The following is a 22,627-nucleotide window of genomic DNA, read 5'->3' as shown; positions in this document are numbered from 1 at the left end:
CAGCCTCGGCGCTCCCCGGGATCCCCGGGCTCCGGGGGCCGTGGCATCTCCTCCACGCCGCCGGCTGCACCCCGACGCCCGTGGCACGGCCCTGCGGGGGATTTTCGTGCGCCGGCCCCGAGGGATGCTCCGGGGTAAAGGAACGGTGGGAGGAAATGAGCTAATGCAGCCTTTGCGCTGCTCCAGAGGACGGGGACAGGCAGAGGCTGCAAGGGATCCCACGTCTGCTGGAGCTGTTGGCCTCCTCATGCCCCATCCTGTGGCCCAGGAAAACGGGATTTGCTTCCTTGCCAGGAGGGGGAACCCGGCTGGGGACAAGGGAAAGGACCACATCCCATCCCCAGTCACCGAGCTTGTACCATCACCAGGGCTGGACCCCTTTGGGTATCACTTTGGGACTACTCCTCACATCACAGGTTTGGAGTCCTTAGTGGCATTTCCCAAGGACACATCACCACAGACCCCACAAATCTGAGTGCCTGGGGAGCATCACCTCTCTCTAGACCCTGTAAGCACCGTTTGTAGATGTGTAGGGCAGAGTAAGAAGCCAGGAAATGCCTTGAGCAGTGCCCCCCTGTACCAGGTCTGCTCTTGTCCCCTCCAGCCCAGCAGAGACTCCCAGAGCCAAAATGTCTTTAGATTTTCCTTCCCCTCCTTCACTCTATTGCACCTCAGACCCACATACAGCTTTTTTATCAGCCTGTCCTTGTGCCCAAGGGCTGTTCTCCCTGCCCAGGTGCTGTCCAAGCCAGCCAGGGCATTCAGAGGTATCTTCTCCTCACCTGGAACCAGGAGGTGAGCAGTCATTCTCTGCTCAACCACACCAGCTTCCCTGGGCTTGCTACATCCTTCATCCAGTATCATTTTGGTTGGATGGACCCTCTACATGTGGCTGCACCCAGTCCCTGGAAGGAAGTGGCTCTTTGCATTGACATTTTCTGAAATTTTGTTCTTTTTTTTGTGTTTTCCTATCTTTTGTCTGGCTCCACCCTCCCTGGCCATAGGGACTATGGAGGGTTGCAGAGGCACTTTCCTCAGCTCCCTTGGGTGCTGTGGCCTTGCTGTCCCAGCCCTGTGGGAGATACCAAGGTCCCCTGGAGTTTCCCCATGGCTCAGGGGTATTCAGAGGGAGGATGCTTTGCCAGGGGATTCTCCTTCTTGCCCATGGCATCCTATGGAAACCTGGGAATATGCTCAGAAATTTCTGAAGACCACAGGAAAGCACAGGAAAGACGAACTGCAGGATGAGAGAGGAGGCAGGAAGAAAAGAAGATTAAGGGGTGGTGTGGCCTTCTTCATATTTCCTGATGGAACAAGGAAAAAGCCCAACACTGCCCCTATTTTTTCTTGGAAAACCCCTTGCAGCTCAGCCCTGAAAGCAGGATTCAGCAGCTTGGCGCAACTCAAACGTTTCCTCTGCTGCTTTAAAGAAAATGTTGGAACAGAGCGGGCTTAAAGCCTGCTGAAGAGGCCCATTTATCTGGGAACTGAAAGAAAATATTGGGATAATATTTGGAAAAGCCTGTGAATGGGCATGGCTCAGCATGTGCCGGGCAGCAGCAACCTGTGAGCTGCGGGGGGAGAAGCCACCCTCTGCGTGTGGTTAATTTTCCCCTTTTCCCTCATTTCCTTCCCATTTCCTTCCCGGCTCTGAAAGGTTTGGCCGTGCCTAGGTGGGTCCTTGAGATGTGTTTCCCCCAGGAGAGTGGTAGTGCTGGAAGAAAAAGGGATTTTTCATGAGCAGGGTGGGCACAAACCCTGCCCAGTCAGAGTGTCCAGGGGGGCTGATGGGGAGAAGGTGTTTCTTTCCCCTGGTTAACTGAGGCTGATCTGCAGGATGCACTTAATCAGATATCACTAAAAACAGGGATGATTCCTGACTAATTGGTCAGTAATAACCATTTAATTGGCAAAGCTGCAGTGAAGCTCCAGCCCTCCCTTCCCAGAGCCATTAGCAGCATCTATTTTAACATTTGGAGCGTGTCTGGGATTCAATAGATGGGGTTTTGTTGTTTTTTTTTCATGTTTAAAAACATTAATGTGTGTTCAGAATTCAGTTGGACATCTCATTTGGCTTTGAAGCATAATTATGCTTGATGAGGACTAATAAGCAGCTTTCAAATCGAGACCAGGTTAGCATCTCTCCTACTGTCTCCTGCAGGGAAGCCAATATTCCACAACAGCTGATTTTTATGGAATTATTCCAGATATGTCCAGGGCTCCATAGAACCTCGTTTTCCTTTGACTGGCTTAAAAAAAAAAAAAAAAAAAGTTATTTATTTTCCCACCTAGGATGAGTTTTTATTGTTGTGGAGTTTTGCTCCGTGTGGGATTTCCACCCACTGTGGGTCTCAGGATGCAAAGGGTGATTTGCTGAAAACAGCCTTTTTTACCCCCTAGCCTCATTAGGAAAGAAAATAAACATTGGGGGGGATTTTATTTTTTTTTTCAGTGTGACTAAGAGAAACTCTAAATTCTCAGCCCCAAACTGATCCTAAGCCTCGAGACCTTGATGTTGGCTCGAAGCCTGGCTGCAGGCTGAAGCAGAAGTTGCCGGTCCCTGGCACAGATGATGGCTGGTGGATGATGGATGATGGTTGAGTTGGTGTCGAGGTCGGCCCTGCTCCAGCACCAGCGCCTGCCCTAAGGTGGAGCTGCTTCTCTTTCAGCATCGTGGCCGCCCAGAGAACACTGGATCCAGTCTGGTCACCCAAATACCGCCTGCCTGCAGCTTCTGAGCAGGGCTCAGACAAAAGAAAACCCATCCAAACTGTGGGTTTATGTTTGTTTTCCACGCTCCCCCGTTGAAATTCCATGTCAAAGGCAAACTCCCTTGGAGATTAGGCTTTGGCAAGTCTTGCTATGCTGCTGAAACCTCCAGAAATGCCCTTGGTGAGCCCCAAGCATTCTCTGCTCCAGGGTGGGGAGTGAGTCCTGGTCCTGGCTTGCTAGGGCATGAGAGGTCACAGACCCATGGGACACTCCCTTCTCCACCAAAAACTGTCCCTTCCCAATGAAGGCCCTGCTGTCCTTTGCCAGCAGAGTCCCTCCACTGTCCCCCTCCATCACTCCCACAGCTGTCTCTCTGGCAAACCCCAAAGCTGTTGCTCTAAACCACCCAGATTCCCAGCTGAGTGAAAATACTCCCAAAATCTAAAGGTGGCAAAGGAGAAAACCCCTCCTGTCCTGTTCTGTCATGCTCTGGGGGCTGGTAAGGAGGTTAATGGCCACCAGCCAAAAAGCTGTGGAGGAAAGACCTTCAGTTGTGAGCACTTGGTGCTTGGGCAGCTCTCCTGCATTTTTTTCTAAGACATTTTGCAGCAATTAAAAAGCTGCAGGTAAATGCCAAACCCCAAATCCTGGCAAAGGTGCCAGCTGCTCTGCAGTCAGGACAGACCCAGCCACTGACTCTGAGCTGACCATGTTCCAGCCTTAAATAGCTGCTTTTCAGGGACAGGTGTGTCACGGGAAACTTTATTTTTCTGGAAACAGCAAGCACATTGTGCAGGGCAGGTTTTCCAAGGATGCTCCCCACACCCTTTTCAGGAAATACCACGCAGCTCTCCTTCGTGCCATGCCAGTTTGTTTTTTGTTTTTTGGTTTTTTTTTTTTTTTTTAATTGGCATAAATGATAGCCTCAGCAAGAACACACCGTGTTTTCCCTGGGCTTTTGGATTTTATTTTGAAATCGCTGCTGGTTTGATCTTTGCATCTCTCCTCCCCCAGGCTCCTCACTCTCCTCTTGTGTTTCTGCTCCTGGTGCTTGCTCCAGTGCAGTGGGGTTTGCTGGGAAGTGAAAATGCAGTGGGGAGGTTCATCCTGTGCCAGTCACAGTCGGTCCTTGGTATATCATCCCACCTGGGGGTGAAATAGAAAAGTTGTGTTTGGTCTGACAAAGCCACCATAGAGAGCAGACAGCAGCTGTCCCTTCCTGGTGACCCCCGTGCCCTACTAGGAGTCCAGCTTTTGATCCCAGGTCCAGCCCTGGAGCCATCATTCCAACAGCAAGAGCCATGCTTCCTTTGGGGGAGCCTGAAATAGCCTCCCCTGCACGGTGACAGCACATCCCCCACGTGGCACCGGTGTAACCGGCTTTTCCAAGACCTGCTCTTCCAGGGTGGGGTTGGGTTGGCTCGGTTTATTACCGGCACCCTCTTGACTCCGATGCTTCTCTCTGGTACAGTGCTCTCAGATGAAGTGGGATGGTGGGGACAACCAGGAGAGGTGGAAGAAGGATTCCTGTTTCACATGTGGGATGGATGCCACCAGGACACAGCCCTGCAGTCCCCTCCCTGCCCCAGCACCCTCTCCAGGTGAAGCATCTCCCAATTCTACCACTCCTTGCTTGGGCATTTCCTTCCTTGCCCTAATTTCCAAAATAACAATAAACCCCAAACCCATTTGAGATGGGTGAAAAGGCTTGGGTTTGCTCCCTTTCAGTTCAAGACTAGTACACAGTCAATTATCTTTGATTGATTTCCCCACCCTAAGAATGTGTGTGCTGGGCCCAGCAGTCCCCAGAGTGCCCTTCGGCTACCGAGCTTCAATTGTTTCTAAACTTCAGGATCCATCTTTTAGATATTTTTTCAGGCCTGAGTCCATGATGGGGCCTTTCTCCTTTTTTTTATTACTAGCATTTTTACTAGGATGACATTTGGACTAAATCTTCTTGCCTGCTACACCAGTACCTGACAATCAAGATTTAATCTTTCTGGAGAGGGAGAAAGCATCAGATGGAAAAAAAAAAAAAAAAATTCTGATATCTGTGAAATTGCAGAAAAGCAGAGCAGGAGGAGCCTGTGGGAAATCTCTAGCCCAGCCTGGAGCAACACAGCGACTGCGCAAGCCTGACCATTGCTGGACAGATGTTGGTCTAATTGCAGCTAAAACCTCTGGTGCTGGGGATGCTCTGCTCCCTGTACCCTGAGTGTATCATTGCAGCCAGGCAACCTCTCTAATCCCAATTTAAATCTCTTTGGCTGCTGCCTTCAGTGCTTGGAAGAGGTGCTGGATGGCAGAAAACCATAGGCACATCCTCCTCGGTGATCCCTGTGATTCTGGGCTCTTCCACTCTGGCAGGAACACTTTTTCCCCTGTAATTTTCCCCATTTCTCACTGAGAGCTGCCAGGGATCAGACATTCATAAAATGGGTGTTTCAAGAATTTGGAAATTAATTTCTCTGTACATGCAGTGTTGTGACCAGAGCTGGGCACCAACAGAGAGCTGCCGCTTGTTCACACCTCCTTGGGCCTTGCTCCACCTCATCCCCTCCTTCCTCTCCATCACATTTGATGTCATCTCTTCAGAACGAAAGCTTAATCCAGATTTAGAAAGGGAAGGAAAAAGGCAGGGACAGGATTTTTCCAGCGAGCATGAATCTCCTGGGAATTCACCCGGGGCTTTCCCAGCTGCAGAGCTTGGTGACTGCTGCACGCTGACAGCAGCAGTGGCATTGCCAGAGCCCAAGTGCTGCTGTGACACATCAGCCGTGGGGATGAAGCTCCACGGAGGCTCCAAATCTTATCCTCCACTGGCAAGTTTCACTGGCAGCTCACTTGTATGCAGGATTTTACCATTAATATCCCCAAAAACATCTGGCCACTAGTGAGTCTGGAGTTATTTTAACGCCTAAAAGGGCAAGCAGAGAAAAAAAAGATTGTTTGAGATGGGTGAATATAAATGTGTCTGATTTATCACAATAAAAAAGGAAGAACACTGATCTCTCCTGCAGATTTACAAGTCCCTGGAGGGGAGCAGGGACTGCAGCCGAGAGCCCGGTGCTTTGCCATCGCTGCTGTGTGCTGGAGTGAGCCGGGGCAGCTGCCGGAGGACGCTGGAGGCATTGTGCAGCCGGACAGGTTTGAAGACTGGTGTTAATGAACTGGTGTTAATGGGCTGGTGTTAATGGGCACCCTGATGGTGAGAAGTCGGCAGTGGAACCGAGCCGTGCAGGGGCTGGAGCTGGGGGTTCTTCCACGTGGCTGTCACAGGAGAGTGAAGAGTCGAGCTGCAGTAACTCCCCGGTGCAGACAAGATCCCGAACCGCATCGCTTTAATTACACCAGCGCAAATTTCATTCATTTGGTTAAGCCTGGGAGCTACAGAAAGAGCTATTTCCAGGTGTGCTGGTTTAATTATTGCATGCCCTGGATTACCCACCGTGCGCAGCTGCGTGGCCGGGGTTGGTCGGGCTCTCCAGCAGACTGGGACAAGTTCGCAGCCATCAGCACCCACTCACGCCTCTGCACAACCCAGCACACGGCTCTGCTTGGGTCAGATAAATGGGTTTTAGCCTGATTTGCGCTGTAATCTCCATGTCGACAGGCTCTCATCACGCACAGGATAAAACCCCAGCCCCTGTGGCCGGGGCCCTGTGGGGTTTCACCAGGCAGCTCCTGCCAGCAAGGCTGGCTGATGACTCCGAGCCGAGTGGCTTCCCTGTCCTGGCATCCCAGGGACACCTCTGCACCGTGGGTGTTTGCAAAACGCCTTTTGTTTGCTTAATTCCTTGCACTGGAGCAGGCAGAGGCACAGCTCCCACTGTCCTGTCCCCCCTCCACTGGCAGGAACAGGGTATCAATCCTGCTGCCCAGGGCAGGCAGCTCAGTGCCCGCCCTGCCATCCCACCCCTGGAAAAAATAGCACCTTCTGGGTGCGGTATTTGTACTTTCCTTTTCTGAACGTGCCTTAAAAAGAAGGGCTTGGTTTTCAAAGGAGCAGCATTTAAATTACATTCTTCCCTGCTCGTCCAGCTCTTTGCTGTAATCCTGTTGCTGTACTGAGCCATGAGTCTGTGTGGAACATGGTGGGATTTTAACTGTAATTCATGGACAGATAGAAAATGTCAGGGTTATTATGAATTTTATTCAGGAGAGTTTAAATGTTACTGGTTCAGCAGTGCCTCTTTCCATGCTTCCTTTGCAGCAGCTTCTGCTTAACCTCTCGGCTCAAAAAATCTATTGCATTGTTGGTGGCTCGCTGTAATTCTCCAGGTTTTCAAATAATCCCAGGAAAAGAGTTAACTGGAGCCTCTGCCTTAGTCTACATCCACTGCAAAGCATGTGGAGCCAAAGTCTGTCTTTCCTGACACCCCTGGTAAATCCCTTGGGTTCATCTGGGAAAGCTGCCACTCTGAATTTCAAAATTATGTCAGTGGGAGATTGGTCAGGAGCATTGCAGGGACCAGGGAGCACCAAAGCCTGGGTCCCAATGCTGCAGTCAGCATTTGGGCAAGGCTCTCACACAGCTCACACGGTGCTGCAGGCTGAGCTGGCACCACTGGACCCACAGCAGGGTTTTACTGGCACCAGTAACTATTCCCCAGGCAGAGATGCTGGGAGTCGTGGTGAATGGCCTTGGGATGGAAGGTCTGTGGTGTAGCTCATAGCTAGGTTTTGGTGGCCATGATGATCACTGATGACCATTGCAGTGGGATGCAGAGCACTCCCAGACATGGATTCAGCTAGATTCTCCTGGGATTTGCCCATTTTTCATCACCTAACACAGACACAATGAGGTTTTGCACACATATCCCCACAAAGGCAACCCCTTTCCTATTTTCACTCTCTTCTGAAGAGCTTCAGAAAGCTTTTCCCGCTGCCATAACCTAAACCCTCGCTGCTGCTGCCAGAGCTCATTCACCCTTCCCTGCTCCCTGTGGAGATACTTTGCCCCTCCTTTGCATCCCCTGCCTGCATCCCTCACACCTTCCCCAGCAGAGCGAGGTGGATGTTTTGAAACCAAAGGGTTTTCTTTCATCTATTCCCACCTCTCCTCTGGCTCTGCCCAGCTGCATCTCTCTGGACGTGCATCGCACACGTAGCACACCCAGCACCCGCCAGCCCTGCTCATCCATCTCACACACCTTAATCAATGGGAAACTTGAGGAAAAGCCCATAAACTGGATGGGAAGTGAGGATTGGATTTGCAATGTGCTGGTGCTAATGGAAACCATCCTTCACTGCATAATCAGAAGGAACGGCCACACACAACCCATCATTTCTGCCCAGGGTGCCCACACGGCAGCCCTGTGAGGACATGTGGATGCTCCAGTGTCCCCACAGTGATAACCCACAATGATTTCCGTGAGCAACATCTTATGGTGAGCATAGACTCACCGTATTTCCCATTGCCTGCAAATTGTGGCAGCAAATTGTCACATCCCTAATGCCAGCACCACACTGTTTGCTCAGAGAAACCCTCCAAATCCTCATTTTGTAATTTCCCAAGATAAGCCTGCCTGTGGCACTGGGACTCACCTCTGTCTGGCCTCTCCATGTGTTTGCTGCCTGCAAATGGGTCAAAGCCGGTCCGGCACAGGAGCTGCCAGAGGATTTTGGCCCTGTCTGATGCAGAACAGGCTCCCTATAAATTTCCCTTGGATTAATCTCATGGCTGAGCTGGGAGTACTTCCTCATATCCTCAGGCTGTCTCTAGTTCACCTGCCCAGTGGCAGGGCTGGTACAAGTGGGTGGCACCAGACTGTTATTTTCCCCTCCAGCTCCAGTGGTGGGTTGTACTTATTGCTTCTTGGATGCCCCCTTGCCCTCCCACACCCAGGTGCATTTTGCAGATCTATTTGGGGCCTGGGAAGATGTTTGTATTCTGATGGATGGGGTGTGGGGCTCGTGCCCCAAATAGCAGTCAAATCTGGTCAGCGTCTGGAAAACAGACGACACCCTGAGACCATTTCTGCTGAAGCCTGTGGATGCAGCTGCTCATTGTCAGAGCCCTGGAGCCCCGGGCACATTTCTGAAGCTAGGATAGGATTCAGGTGAAGCTCTGGTGTGATGTGAGTGAATGCAGTGCCACTCAAACATCCTTTCATTTCGGGCAGTCATCAGCTCCCTGCTGGCCTCGGCCCTCATTGGCAGGAAGGGCTGTGGAACAGAGCATCCCTGGCCCGCTCCTGAACCCGGCCTTTGTATGTGCAGCCACCTTCTCCAAACAAAGCCCGGTTTCTAATAGCCCACGAGGTCTCTGCTGTTCCCTGAATGGCATCCGTGGGAGGCAGAGTCAGCACTCCAGCCCTTCTGCCCCAGCCCGTGGTTTATGGCGGTGCCCCTCGGGTGTCCATGGCTGGGTTTATCCCCAGAGTCCTGTCCCCAAACCCTCCCCACCGGCCACTTCCTCCTGGCCTTTCCCAAGCCCATGGGGGGGGGTTTGCCTGGGGGTGCAAGGGGTGCCAGGGGTATAGGGGCAGGGGGTCTTGGGGGTGGAGGGGAGATGCCCAGGGAATCTCCTGGGGCAGTGCTTGTGGGGTAGTACAGAGGGATGGGGCTGAGGGAGATGCCTGGGGGGGATGCAGGGGGAATGGGGTGGGGGCGATGCTGGCAGTGCCAACGCATTCCAGGGAGACAGAGGGGGAGGAGGGCTCAGACTGGCTGCCCTGGGGGATGCAAGGGCTTCCTGGGGATTGGAGCCGGGGAATGCACGATGGGCTGGCTGAGGGAATGCAGGGCGAATGTGGGGAGTGTCTCCGCGGGGTTCAGGGGGTACCTGGAGAGCAGATCTGGGAGGATGCATGGAGGGCTGCCCGGGGAGAATGCCGATGCACAAAAGAAGATGCAGTGCGGGGGCATGCAGGGGGATGCGGGGGCGATGCGGGGGCTCTCTCTGAAGGGTGCCATGGGTTACCTGAGGAGCAGAGCTGGGAAGATTCATGGGGGCTGTCTGCGGGGGAAGGGGGCTTCGGGGAATCGGGAACACAAAAGATCACGAAGTGGGGCGCAGGGGGAAACCCGGAGGGCAGTGCTGGGGGCATGCGGAGGGATGCGGGGGGATGCAGGTGATTGTTCACGGAGCAGCACCGGGGCGCGCAGGGGAGGATGCAGCGTGTACAGGGGATTGTCCGGTCTCATGCGGGGGGACGCAGGGCGTCTGTTCGGAGGCCAGCACCGGCACGCGTAGGGGGGATGCCGGGGAGCGCAGGGAGTTGTCCGGAGATACGCGGGGAAGGAACACAGAGCCACGCACGGAGCGGCTGCCCGGAGTCGGGCAGCGGGGCTGCAGAGGTGCGCGGGGGGGTTTCCGGGGAGCAGCGCCGGGCACGCAGCGGGGCTGCCCGGCGGGGGGGACGCGGGGGGGGGCAGTGCCGGGGGCCGCCCCGTCCGCCCGCTCTCCCGGGCCCTCCCCGCCTCCCCCCCCGAGCATCCCCCCGCCCCCGCGGGCTGCGGGGCCGGTTAAAAGGCGCAGCGCCCCGCTCCGCCCAGCCCGGCCCGGCCCCGCACCATGCCCGCCGCCGGCCCCGGCGCGGGGAGCGCGGCCGCCCCGCTGCCCGCCCGCCTCTGCCTGCTGGCCCTGGCGCTGCCGCTGGCGCTGCCCGGGCGCGGGGCCGCCGCCGAGCCCGCCCGCACCGTCTACACCAACCACTGGGCCGTGCGGGTGCGGGGGGGCCCCGCCGAGGCCGCCCGCCTCGCCGCCGCCTACGGGTACATCAGCCTGGGCCAGGTAAGGGGCGGCGGGGGGCTCCGGGAGCGGGCAGGTGTTGGAGCACAGGGAGCGGGGGATGCGGGGCTGGGGGATCGCGCCGGGGACCGGCGGGCGGACCGGGGAGCCGCCGGGGGTTCTGGCACCGTGAGCCTGCGGGGGATTGCGGAGCTGCCGGGGGTCTCACGCAGGGGGTCCCGCCACCGGAGAGGAGCCGAGGGTTCCGGGAAGCTGCCGAGGGGTCCCGGGATCGGAAAGGCGGAGCGGTCTCGGGAAACTGCCGGGGATTCCGGCACTGGGAGCCTGCGGCAGATCCCTGGAGTGTGGAGCTCGGCGCCGGGGAGCTGCCCGGGGTCTCGCACTGGGACTCCCGGTACCGGGAAGCTGACTATGGTCCCGGGACCGGGGAGGCGGCGGGGGTCCCGCGGAACTGCCGGCACTACCGGGACTGAGGCAGGATCCCAGGAGCGGGAGATGGATCCCGAGATCTCCCCGCTGGCGGAGGTCTCGCCGAGCTGCCCTATCTCCCCGGGACCAAGCCGGTGCCGGTGGTCCCAAGAGCGGGAGATGAGCCCCCCGGAGCGGTCGGGATGAGAATGGGGACCACGCGGGGATGCTGTCGGAGCGCTTTGGCCCGGGGGCGGGCTCCCCCCGGGTGGATGCCCCTCCTCGGGGTGCCCTCGCCCCGCACCTCTGGGGGGGTTGCACAAGTTCCTCCCACCCCGGAAAGTTGTATTTGTGGGTTTAACAAACTTTGGACTCTCTGGCCCGGGTTTATCGGAGATCTTGGGAACACAGAGAACTTTTGCTTTCAAACCCCCGCATAACACTGGTGTCTTAAAAGCGATTTTCCGCACAGCAGCTCGTTTTCCTCTCGATTTCTTCATCCTCTGCAATCCCAGATGCAGGCTGGTGTCCTCGGAGTTTGTTCCAGAGTTTATTGCCACGGCGCTGCCCGGCGCGTTTTTGGCTGGGTGACACTTCAGGTTGTCCTCCTGCCCAAGGTGTCTCCCGGACTACAAATTATAACCTTACTTTATATCGCAACCCTACTTTTAACTATAATTAAAGTCACGGGGTGCTGCATAAACATTTTTTTGGGGGGGGAGGCTGAATTGGGCACATTGTCTCCTACACCCGTGTCTGTGACCTCCCGTGGGGGATAATCCCTCACATCCCACCCTCAGTCTCCTACCTGCGTGCTCAGCTCCCATCCTACCAAGGAGAAAATCGCGTGTATTGTTCAATTGCCTTTATCACGGGGTTGGGCAAAGGTGGTTGTGCAACCCAAAGGGCTTTTCAGTGTTTATCCCTCTTCAGCCAGAGAATATCTTGATTGAACTTCCCACTCTCCCAAGTTGCATCAGCCTAACGTCAGCTCCTGGTTTGGGGTTTTGCTGTGTCCCTTCCCTGCTGGAGCATCTGTCACCCCTCCCTCCTTCCCCAGCATCCCGGTTGTGTGAGCTCATCCCTGTGAAGCTGGAGGCATTTGGCCCATGGGCACAATGTGGCTCCACTGGAGCGTCCATCCTTCCCCCCTGAGCCCTTTCCCCAGGGCAGCCCTGTTCAGGCTGGAGAGCAAGGGAAATATTTCTGTGGTTGCATCAGGGTGTTCCTGGCTCCTGCCTTTCCCGTTGATACTGGGAGCTGGTGGATACTGGGAGCTCGTGCACCACTGGGGCTTCCCCAGCTGCTCTCAAAGCCCTGCCTTCAGCTCTCCATCTCTCCAAGCTCTTTTCACTGTGTTTTGGGCTTGTTCCACTGGGTCCCGTCCAGGGTCAAACCTTGAGGAACTGCTTTCCCTGCACGTGTGCTCATGTGTGACATTTGCAGTGTTGTGCTCATGGTGTGTTGAGCCTCGTGGGGACCTGGGTGTTCCCCTCTTCTCCTCCTGCATCATCAGCTTGTGGAGCTGCTGGTGATGGCGCTGTCCCCAGTGAGATGTGCCCTCCTGGGGGGGCCTGATTTTGGACAAAACCTGCTGGAAAACTCTGCCAAGGATATTATCACCCCCGGAAGATGTTTGAGTGGAGTCCAATGAGGAGAGGTGATGGTCTCTGGAAGACCCAGCTGGATGCGAGGAGGCTCAGCCGTGCCGTGGTGGCTGGTGACCTCTTTTCCTCTGTGATGCAATCCTGGAGGCTCCTGACATGGCACTGCCCGGGAAAGGCACTGCCGGGGTTGGCACACACAGCTCTGAGCTCTCCCCGCATTTCCCCGTGCCCAAACCAAGAGCCAGGACACTCTAAACCCTTCTGGGTCATGGCAGAGTGACATTTCCCTTGGGGCATCACTTGCGTCAACTTCTATTTAAGTGAAGCAAACAACTAAACAAAAGAAACGGCTTTTACACCCTCGAACGCCTGCTCATTCCTCGCCTGCTCATTCTTCCCCGCCGGGCTTTGTTCTCCGGTTGTGCCGGGGCGAGCCGGGACAGGCCCTGGCCGAGGGCGCTGCGGGGACGGTGCCGGAGCCCCGGGCAGCGCCGCTGGCTCCGGGGTGATGGTGAGCCCCTTCCTATCGCGGTTGCAGGGTTTATATGAATTTTTCCATGTGTGGTGTTCAACACTAAGTTTTGGAAGGTCTGGCACATCTTCAGTGGTCTCACCTGCAGTGCAGGAGAGGGGTGGGATTAATTTGGGGCTGTATTCAGAGCTTTCCCAGATTCCTGTCATTTTGCAGCTCTTGGCGTGATTCTTACTGAGCCGAACACATCCGTGATCATTTGAGAATTACATTCCTGGAGGCAGGAGCTCAGCAACTGGATCCCTTGTCCCTGAATTGGTGGTGTCCCCAGGAGGGGAGTGCTCGCTGCCTTCCCAGTTGGATCCACCCTTCTGGAAGGCACCAGTGCTGGTGTAGCTGTACTTTGCACAGATGAAATGGTTCGGGTGAGATGGGGTCGCATTGCAGAGCCCTTACTGAGCTGCCTGACCACAAGGAGGACAACAAATCCTTTTTCATTTAAAAGAAAAGTGACATTTACAAGTTTTTCTCCTCAGAATATCTTAGGTAGAATAGGACATTTGGAGCTCCACTGGGACCAACCTCTGCTCAGACTTTCAAGGTATTCCCAGCATGGGAAGGTTTGTCTTATTTTTCTACCCATAAATCCCAGGAGCATAAAGAAGTGGGGCACAGAGTTCTTTTCCTGCTGCTCTGGCTATGTATCCCCAGAGCCTGTGATGAGGTCATTACCTTCCCTGTGCTCTTGCTGCTTTGCATCGTGTGGTAATTTTGCATTTATTTGTGAAAAGAAAGGAAGAAATTCTTTACCTAGGAAGGACTTGTTTACTGTGTGCACAGGTTGCCCAGAGAAGATGGGGATGCCCCATCCCTATTTCAGGCCAGGCTGGATGAAGCTTGGAGCAAGCTGGTCTAGTGGAAGGTGGCCCTGCCATGGAAGGGGGTTGGAAGTGGATGTCTTTAAGATCTTTTCCAACCTCAAACCATTGCAGGATTTTATGGTAAGCCCTGTACTCCAGTTTCCAGGCAGAGTGAGCAAGAGGCAGGGTGGCCTTGTCAAGGTTTCCCTAAAATATGGAGAGGTTGGAGCACCCTCCTTCTCTTTTTTAAATGCTAATGAATTTGAAGAATGGGTTTAAAAGGCAAATGCAGATTGCAATGAGCAACCTCTTTATGCGGATGTTAAAGAAACTGCCCAGCTATGCTGTCATGTGAAGGGGGAAGAGGGAGGGTTTAAATGAATTTGAGTGGAAATAAATTATAAAAATCACACTAACAGCAGTAAAGTTGGTGAAATGACATCCTGGCATAAAAGGCAGAGCAAGACTAATTAAATATTTAATGCTAGTAAGAGACACTGGCAGATCTCAAGGTATCAAGTGTGATAAAGATGTAAGCAGTTGTCATCTGCTTTAGCATCTGATCCAGACAAACCTGTTTGTCCCCCGCTGTTCCATTGCAGCCAGCCCTGGTCTGGCCTCAGGAATGTCACCCTGGCCCCTGGGTCACACATGGTCTTAAAGATGTTGCCTCGTGGCTTGCAGATGGATGCTTGGAGGATGGCCCTTTCTGGTCCTGTGAGCAAGGCACAGGGAATGTCACTGACTCCCAACATCCAGCTCCTGACATGGAATGTGAGGGGTTTTTTTGGGGGGAGGGAGAAAACCAAACTCAGGCAAAAGTGAATTTATAGCAAAGTCCCAATTTGTACCCAAATTATGTGATCTGGGAGCCGCATACCAGTGAGTGCAGCTTTTGGGTCATTCCCGTCCCTCTGGCTGTGAATCCCCGTGGGATGTTTCACATGCGGTGTCTGGCTGAGATCCCTCGATTCATTGCATAGCCCCAGGACTTTATCCTATCCTCCCATCCGTGCTTTTGGGATGAAAAAAGAGGAGTTGTGGTGTCTCCAGATGCCAGGATGAGAGGGCCGGAGGCAGCGCAGCCACCCCAGGGCTTGGCAGGGTGGTGTGGCTGGCACCGTGTTTTCCTGCAAGTGCTGCCATCCCTCACTCCAGGCTATGCACATTTATATCCCACGCTTCCCAGGAGCATCCCAGGGCGAGCAGGGATCGAGCAGGGATCGCATCACCTCTCCTTATGTGCAGCCGGGGCGAAGCCGGAGCGGCGGGTGGAGAAGGCAGGAGGATGAGGCACAGCTCCCCTGGCTGCGCCGCAGCTGCTGAGCTCATTTTTAGCTCATTATTTCTGCTTGGGAGCTGATGAAAGGCAGTTTTCAAAGATGCATTTAATGGGTGAAAATTCATAAAAATGTTTTCCGGGCTCCGTTGTGCCAGCGTCCGACCACCAACGCTGTTTGTCACAGCAGTGGCACCGGGGCTGGTGCCAGCATCCTGCATCCTCCCGAGCCTCGGGAGCTCTGGTGTGAGTGAGGGATTTGGGGTGCAGGGCAGGGCTGCACTGATGCTGCCAGTTCAAAATGAGGGGGGGGCGGGGGCAGCTGCGGGAAAACAGACTTTTTAAAAAAAACCAAACCCAAACATACTTTTTTTTTTTTTTTTTTTTTTTTTTGCAGATTGGAAGCTTGGAAAACTATTACCACTTTCACCACAGCAAGACGTTTAAGCGCTCCACGCTGAGCAGCCGGGGACCGCACAACTTCCTCCGCATGGACCCCAAGGTACGGGGCTGGGCGCTCTGGTGTCCCCCAGCCTCTGCAGGGTGGTGGCGTGGATGTCCCCACCTGTCCTTGGAGGAGGCTGTTGGCTTGATCTGGGTCAAGTGTGAGCTGGAGCATCTTGGGATGATATGTCACCCTTGAGCCACAGCCCTGTGCACACACGAGTGACTCATTGGACACGGGTACGGAGAGCGGTGGTGAAAAATACGTAAAAGTGACTAAACACTAACATCTGCCTGAAAGCCGGGAGGAAGAAAAGGGGGAAAAGCTTTCCAGGACAGAAAGGCTGTTGCATGCTCGGGGTGTTGATCCAGTTGCCACAACACTTGCTGCCTCAATGGTTGCTATGTGTGAAATCCTTGGCAATAGGCTCTGCGTTGCTTTTTTCCTAGAGCAAGCATCCAAAGGGATTTTCAGTGCAGCTGAATTGACAAAAGTAATGGGGAGTGGGGGGAAAAAGGCAAGGAGGGACCTGGGTGAGGTGGGTTTGGGGTGGTGGGCAAGGGTTGGGGCTCCCCTTTGGCTGGCCTCCTCCCCCAGCTCCCCCTGAGCACTGTGAGATGTAGCTTGTGCAGAGCAGGGGAAGGGTTAATGGTGGGGAGGGTTTTGTTGGGACAATGGGACATAAAAGCAGAAAAAGCCATGGTGAAGGTACCCATGCTGTAGCAAGCTGCTGGTGCCTGCAGTGATGCCTGGCCATCCTTGGGGTGCCCAGACACCCTTGGGATGCTCTTTCCCAAGACATCTCCAACCCACTCTGCACCACACGTCCCATCCGCATCTCTCCAGGCACACACAGCAGCCCTGCCCTCCCCAGGCTTTCCGGAGAGATTTGCTGTTAAATATTTGGACAAGGTCTGTAGCACATTTTTGAGGAGGAGGCGTATGCGTGGCTGCCTTGCCAGCGGGGGAAACCTCAGCGAGGGGAGCCTGGTGCCCTGGAAGTGTGCTGGGCTTTAATTAAAGCTGTTCACCCTCAGGGGGGTGCATAGGCATCCCAGCAAATGAATGAATTCTCTGCATTTGAAATGCCCCCATTTAAATGAGTCTGGTTATAATGCAAACTAAATCAATTGGCTTTTAGTCATATTAACCTTTACCTTACCTTGCTCTGTGGGCTCCAAGCTGGAGCAATTAACTCCTGTTCTCTTAATCCTTCCTTATCAGTTCAAAACCTGTTGGCATGTCTTGTCTCTCCCCCTCTCCCATCTACATTTACAAATCGTTTAATCCATGCATTTGGGTGGCATCAGCTTAGCATGCATGCAGGAAAACATCACCTGGAGGCAGGAGGACAGGAGTTGGAATGGGGAAGATGGAAGCAAATCTTGCAGAAATCCCAACGAACCAGCCAATCTGGTTGTTTGCAGATGTTGGGCGGTTCGTGCCTTCCGGGGGCTATTGTTTCCACTGCTGTCAGTTGTTTGCTGTGGGGGTCGTGGCATGAGCTGGGCAGGAGGACCACGGCCAAGCTCTTCACCCCCAGGAGAAGTCTGGGAAAGGGGAAACTCCAGGACACACAGAGAAGCAGCCGTAGTCCTGATCCTTGTGTGACCACGCTGCTGTTGAGCTGCCCCGTTGTCCCAAGAGACTGCAGCTGGCTGCTCCTTCTGGGGCTGGTATGAGCCAAGAAATAAGTTAGGTGATGGAAAAGGAGGAAGGATGTGGCAAATCCAGCAATTTCGGGAGAGGTGGTTGGTGGTGGGAGCTGGGGAGGGACGGTGGGATGCAGAGTGGGGTCACAACATGCTGTGCCACCCCTCTTAGGGCTCCACTTGCAGCTCTTATTGCTGTAAACTTTCCTTGCTCACCGGAATGCTGGTGTTGGTCCATGCAGTGTTTGAGCCTCCATCCTCGCTGCTCCAGTCTCTTAATCCTCATCAGGGGCTGCCACGGCCTTGTCCCTGTGCCTCTGGCCATGCACCACGGCAAAATCAACCCCATCTGAATTGTTTGCTGTGATTTATGGCAAACATGTGCTGGAACCATCTTGTTTATCCTGGATCTCCACTTTAACTCCTGCACACCCACAGGGATAAATCAGACTATCACTTTTCTGGAGCTGCAAAGGGAATTGCACCCTCACGTGTGCTGGTTATTGTGTTTGGTGGAGCCTCCCAGGCTGGCCAGATCTGGTCCTCATCCACTGAAAATCTCAAAGTGAGGGGAGATATAAAAAGTTCCTGCTTCTGTTTCCAGCAAGGGTGAAGGGTCCAGCTTGGAGCTGCCTGTGCTGCTTCCTCATGGGGTCCTTTGGTGCCACTCAAAGTCACCTCCTTATTGCAAATTGCTGCCAGTACCTAAAGAAGCTCCAGGAGAGCTGGAGAGGGACTTTGGATGAGAGCCTGGAGTGTCAGGACGAGGGAGAATGGTTTCACACTGACAGAGGGCAGGGTAAGATGAGATACTAGGGAAAAATTCTTGTCTGTAAAGGTTGTGAGGCCCTGGCACAGGGTGCCCAGAGAAGCTATGGTTGTCCCATCCCTGGAAGTGTCCAAGGCCAGGTTGGATGTGGCTTGGAGCAAGGTGGAAGGTGTCCCTGTCCATGGCAGAAGATTTGGAATGAGATGAGCTTTAAGGTCCCCCCCAACTCAAACCGCTCTGGGATTCTGCAATAATTAGGGTTTGCAGAGGTAGAGCAGCGACCCTGGGTCTCAGGACTATAACAGTTTGGGCCATTTCTAGTAGTAAAAAGCCTTTCTTTTCCTTTTCTTTTTACATTTCCAAGGCTTTGCCCCACTCTGGATCAGCAATGGAAGCTGGTCTGAGTTTCATGAGCTGCAGGAGCTGTTGCAGGGATGCCCCAGACTCCTTCCTGCTTGCCAATTTTCCCATGCCAGTCACACTGATTTATCAACTCTTCCTTGAAATCAATGTCCTTAAACTGCTGATTTCTCTGTGTCCACACACAATGTCTCCATCAACTCCTGGCTGGCAGCGCTGGGGTCGATCAGGAGCCTGTTTGAGATGAAGACATCCCTGTGGGGCAGCTCCTGGCAAAATCCCCCAAAATCCCACACCTTACCATCATTCCTGCCTCCTGCAAAGCAGCAGGGAAAGGTGCTAGCTGTGGCTTGAGCAGTGAGACTCATGGAAATGCTGCCAGGGAGTGGTGCTTTAAGGAAAAAAAGCCCGTTATTTGGGCCATAACCTCTATTTATTGTATTTTTTTTTTTTTAACTAGACCATGAAGTTATATTTTTGCTTCCAGAGTTTAAATCCATCACATGTAAGCAAAGCGGTGCACTCTCGGCAGCCAAGGCAGCGTGGAAAATCATTTTTCTATGAAATACATTTTTTTTCCCCCTTTCAACAGTGTTTTTTTTCTTTATAATATATATGTGTTTAAAACCCAAGCTCTAGGCTGGAAGCTGTCGGGTTTCTGACATCCACCTCCATCCGAGGCACAAAGCAATAAACTGTGCAAGAACTCAGTTCAGCTGACAGTTTTACATAAATGAGCTCAACAAAAGTTGCACTTTGTATTTTTATTCCTTTTGTTAAAAAGTCTTAGTCACAACAATAGAGACATTCCCACGAGCAGCTCCCAAAAGACCCAGAGCCATTAGGAAGAAAGTGTCCAGCAAAGAGGGATGTGTCACACAGCCCTCTCAGTTCATTGGCTGGTGCCTCCTTTCTCTGCCAGCATGAACATCTGTAAAGATTTGGTCTATAAATTACTTTTATCACCTTTTTTCACTAAACTTGTGTTTCACCTCCATGCTGAAGGCAGGAAAGCCCTTTGTGTGGCAATAAGGGGTCTGGGGGGCGGTTAATGCTTGCTAGGGATGGGATGTGACTGCTTCCAAAGCAGCACCACAGGCAGCTCCTGCTACAGCACCGTGGGCAAACACCAATTTCCCAAACAGCATTTCCCAATCGTGGCCTTTTCCAGATCATTTCCCATTTGATCTCTCTGCGTGTCATGCCCTGCTGGAAAGCAAACAAATGTCAGAGTGGTCAGCTCCAAGGCCACCTCACACGCAGCTACTGCCAAAAATACTTGTGTGGAGCTGGCCACATCCCCTGAGATCTGCCACAGCCGTGTGTGGCCATCACATATTTTTGAGAAATGCGTGTTGTGCTTGGGTAAAACCCCCAGCTTTTATTATTTTATCGGGAGGAAGGAGCTCAAAGGATGAGCAGCCCCGGAGCCAGGTGGAAAAGCCTCAGGGCTGAGCTGCTGCCTCTCAGCCGGCAGGAAGGATCAGCCCAAAAACTAAGCCAAGCACCTGAGTCTTCTCCAAAAGTTTTAGTAAGCACTGAAATATGTGTTCTGTCTCCAGCGGGACTCCAGCGCGTGCTTCTGTGCTTCACTAAGCCGGGGGGGTTCAGGCACGCGCTCAGAAGCGACGTTATTTGTGCTCCAGGGTTTTGCTGCACCAGCAGAGGAATCTGCTCTGGCTTAGACAGCACAATGAGCTGAGCTCACCCTGTCTGTCTGTCCATCCATCCCGTCTCCTTCCAAATGGAGCTGCTGTCTCCACAAGCAGCTCTGGGCACGGAGACGGGGATTCACCAGAGCACGGGGCGATGCTGGGATGGGTTCAGGCTGAGGCTGGCGTTGCCCACGCCCCATTTCAGTGGGCAATGCCAGGCTCAGTGCCCATGGGTGATGCTGACCCAGGTCTCTGCTTGCAGGTGGACTGGCTGCAGCAGCAGGAGGTGAAGAGGAGGGTGAAGAGGCAGGTCCGAGGGGAACCACATGCCCTGCCCTTCAACGACCCAGTGTGGCCCAACATGTGGTACCTGGTGGGTGCCTCCCTGTCACTGCTCTATGGGGGGGTCATTTATTTCAAAGCAAATGCATCATCTATCTTTGCTCAGCCCAGCCAGTAATGAAATAATAGCATCAAATGTGCTTGGCAGCAGGATTTTAAAATAGTGAGTTAATACACCTGAGAGTCTGATTTGAAGTGTTTCACCCTTGTTAGCTGCCCCTCATCGGGGACTGCACAGCAAAGGCTTGGGAGCAGCACTGCTGTATTTTACCCATCCCAGAGCTGCAGCCATCTATTTGTAATATAATTTTTCTCCTGCCTGCTTCATCGATCTGTATTTGACAGGGAAATTCATTGAAAATTAAGGGCGGAAAGGAAGCGAGCACTTCAAAACCCAAGAGCCCACAGTACTTGAAATGGAAGAGGAAAAGAATAATAGGGAGATAGCATTGCCTGGATTAACTGCTGCTGGATGGGTTTGATCTGTGGAGTAAAGTTATAACAAATCTGCAAGTTATATGGCAGGGGGTGGGCTGTAAATATATTTTCTGGTTGATTAAATGGGCTCCCAGCCTGGCTGTTTGCTTAGATGGGCTGGAATGGGGTTGCGGCCCTTTTGCAGCTGTGTTTGTCCCCGTAGCACTGCGGTGATAAAAACAGTCGGTGCAGGTCGGAGATGAACATCCTGGCAGCCTGGCAGAGGGGCTACACGGGCAAGAACGTGGTGGTCACCATCCTCGATGACGGCATAGAGAGGAACCACCCCGACCTCCTGCAAAACTATGTGAGCCGGGGGATGGACGGGATGGACTGGGGCTGATCCTCACCATGGATTGATTTGTGGAGAATTTCAGTGTGTAAACACAGCTGAAGTTTGTGCATTGGCATATTTAAAGGAAAGATTTTGGTTAAAAAAAAAAAAAAAAAGCTTGCGATGTTTTTAAGAAGGAAATGAGGTTTTTAGATAAGGAGGTTTGGGGGAAACTCCCTTTGCAGCTGCCTGGGAAGCAGCCTCCTCCCTCTGCTCACCAGGACAGAGCCAAAAACCTGCATGAACCCGTTCAGCCCCAGCTCAAAGCCCACATGGCCACACTGGGAGGGAGGGGGGTGCTGTCCCCAGCAGGATTTGGGGTTCAGAGGAGCAGTTCCTGAGGTAGCAGGATGTTTCCCCTGGGAAACACACAGGACTGCAGCCTAAAACTATTTATTCTGAGCAAATAGCCAGAAACTAAGGGGAAAATGTAATTTTCTGCCCTGCTTGCCTGCACTGGCCATCACTGCAGCTACTGGCCACCACAACCACCTAGTAAATTGAATCTAATGGTGAATCTAATATTTTCAGGACCCTCTTGCAAGCTACGATGTTAACGGGAATGACCACGACCCAACTCCACGCTACGATGCCAGCAATGAGAACAAGTACGTGATGATAATTCATGGAGCAAGGGTTCTGGGGAGTCCCTGAGGCTGGGTCTCTCCCCTGGGGTGTCTTCCAGGTCCCTTCCCCATTCCCAGTGCTGTGGAGAAGGCTGTGCTAAGGGCTTTGCACAGAGTCCTTGTGTTTAATGCAAATTCAGCCAGTGCCAACCACACCAATTGTTAATGAATCCTCCAACCACCAAATACAGCGCCAAGGAGTTCCTTGCCCTGATTGGGGATTGAACCACGTGAGTCAGGATGGGTGATTGAGATGGCAAAGCCTGGGTGCATTTTTTGGGCTTCAGTTAAAGTGGGATTGGTTACAGATGGAAGGGAAACAGGAATGCAAAGTGCTGCCTGCATAGAGGTGCAAGATGCAAAGAGGAAGTTGCATTTAGGTGCGAAGTGCAAAGAGGAAGTTGCATCAAGGTGTAAAATGCAAACAACAGATTGGATTTAGGTGCAAAATGCAAACAGCAAATTGCTTTCAGCATTAATTTCCTCCACTCTCTTGGTGTGGGTTTTGGGTAAGGGAAGTTTTTCCCCCTGCTCCGGCCTTGGGGCTGGGTTTGGGTGCAGGGTGGGGTGCTGCTGGAGGGATCCTTTGCCACGGCCATCAGCTGATGGGAGGTTTCTCCTTGCAGGCACGGCACTCGCTGCGCGGGGGAGGTGGCGGCGGCGGCCAACAACTCCTACTGCATCGTGGGCATCGCCTACAACGCCCGCATCGGAGGTGAGGCTGGCACCTCCATGGCCCCCCTGCCCTTCACCACCCCCCTGAGGGACCATGGCCACCCTGCTCACACCAACAGGCTCCTGGGGGAGAGGTGGGATGCTGCTCCCCCAGGAGAGACTCTCCTTGGTGCCAGGGGTGTTGGGGGAGGATGGGTGACGTGGCATGCAGGGGACTCTGGCTCTGGTATTTAGGGTGGAAACTTTCAGCTTGGGCTG

General features: G+C 53.4%; 1 protein-coding gene across 2 annotated transcripts in view; it reads left to right on the top strand.

Annotated features, from left to right (window-relative positions):
* Positions 1-10,319: 10,319 nt before the first annotated feature.
* The window catches only part of PCSK6 (proprotein convertase subtilisin/kexin type 6), a 34,072-nt gene continuing 21,764 nt past the window's right edge, over positions 10,320-22,627 (top strand). Inside the window, exons 1-6 of one of the 2 annotated variants that reach the window (XM_040077514.1) lie at positions 10,320-10,450; positions 15,432-15,536; positions 20,178-20,288; positions 20,898-21,041; positions 21,600-21,676; positions 22,321-22,409. In XM_040077514.1, the coding sequence (XP_039933448.1) occupies positions 15,525-15,536; positions 20,178-20,288; positions 20,898-21,041; positions 21,600-21,676; positions 22,321-22,409 (433 nt within the window). In that variant the 5' untranslated portion in view covers positions 10,320-10,450; positions 15,432-15,524. Of the gene's footprint in view, positions 10,451-15,431; positions 15,537-20,144; positions 20,289-20,897; positions 21,042-21,599; positions 21,677-22,320; positions 22,410-22,627 lie in introns of those variants that run through there. The other variant, XM_040077513.1, reaches the window with a different exon arrangement.

This window comes from Hirundo rustica, chromosome 13 (assembly GCF_015227805.2).
Source record: "Hirundo rustica isolate bHirRus1 chromosome 13, bHirRus1.pri.v3, whole genome shotgun sequence".
Taxonomy (NCBI): domain Eukaryota; kingdom Metazoa; phylum Chordata; class Aves; order Passeriformes; family Hirundinidae; genus Hirundo; species Hirundo rustica.
The sequence above is the reverse complement of the archived record's forward strand: the minus strand, read 5'-3'. Positions and strand labels throughout refer to the sequence as shown.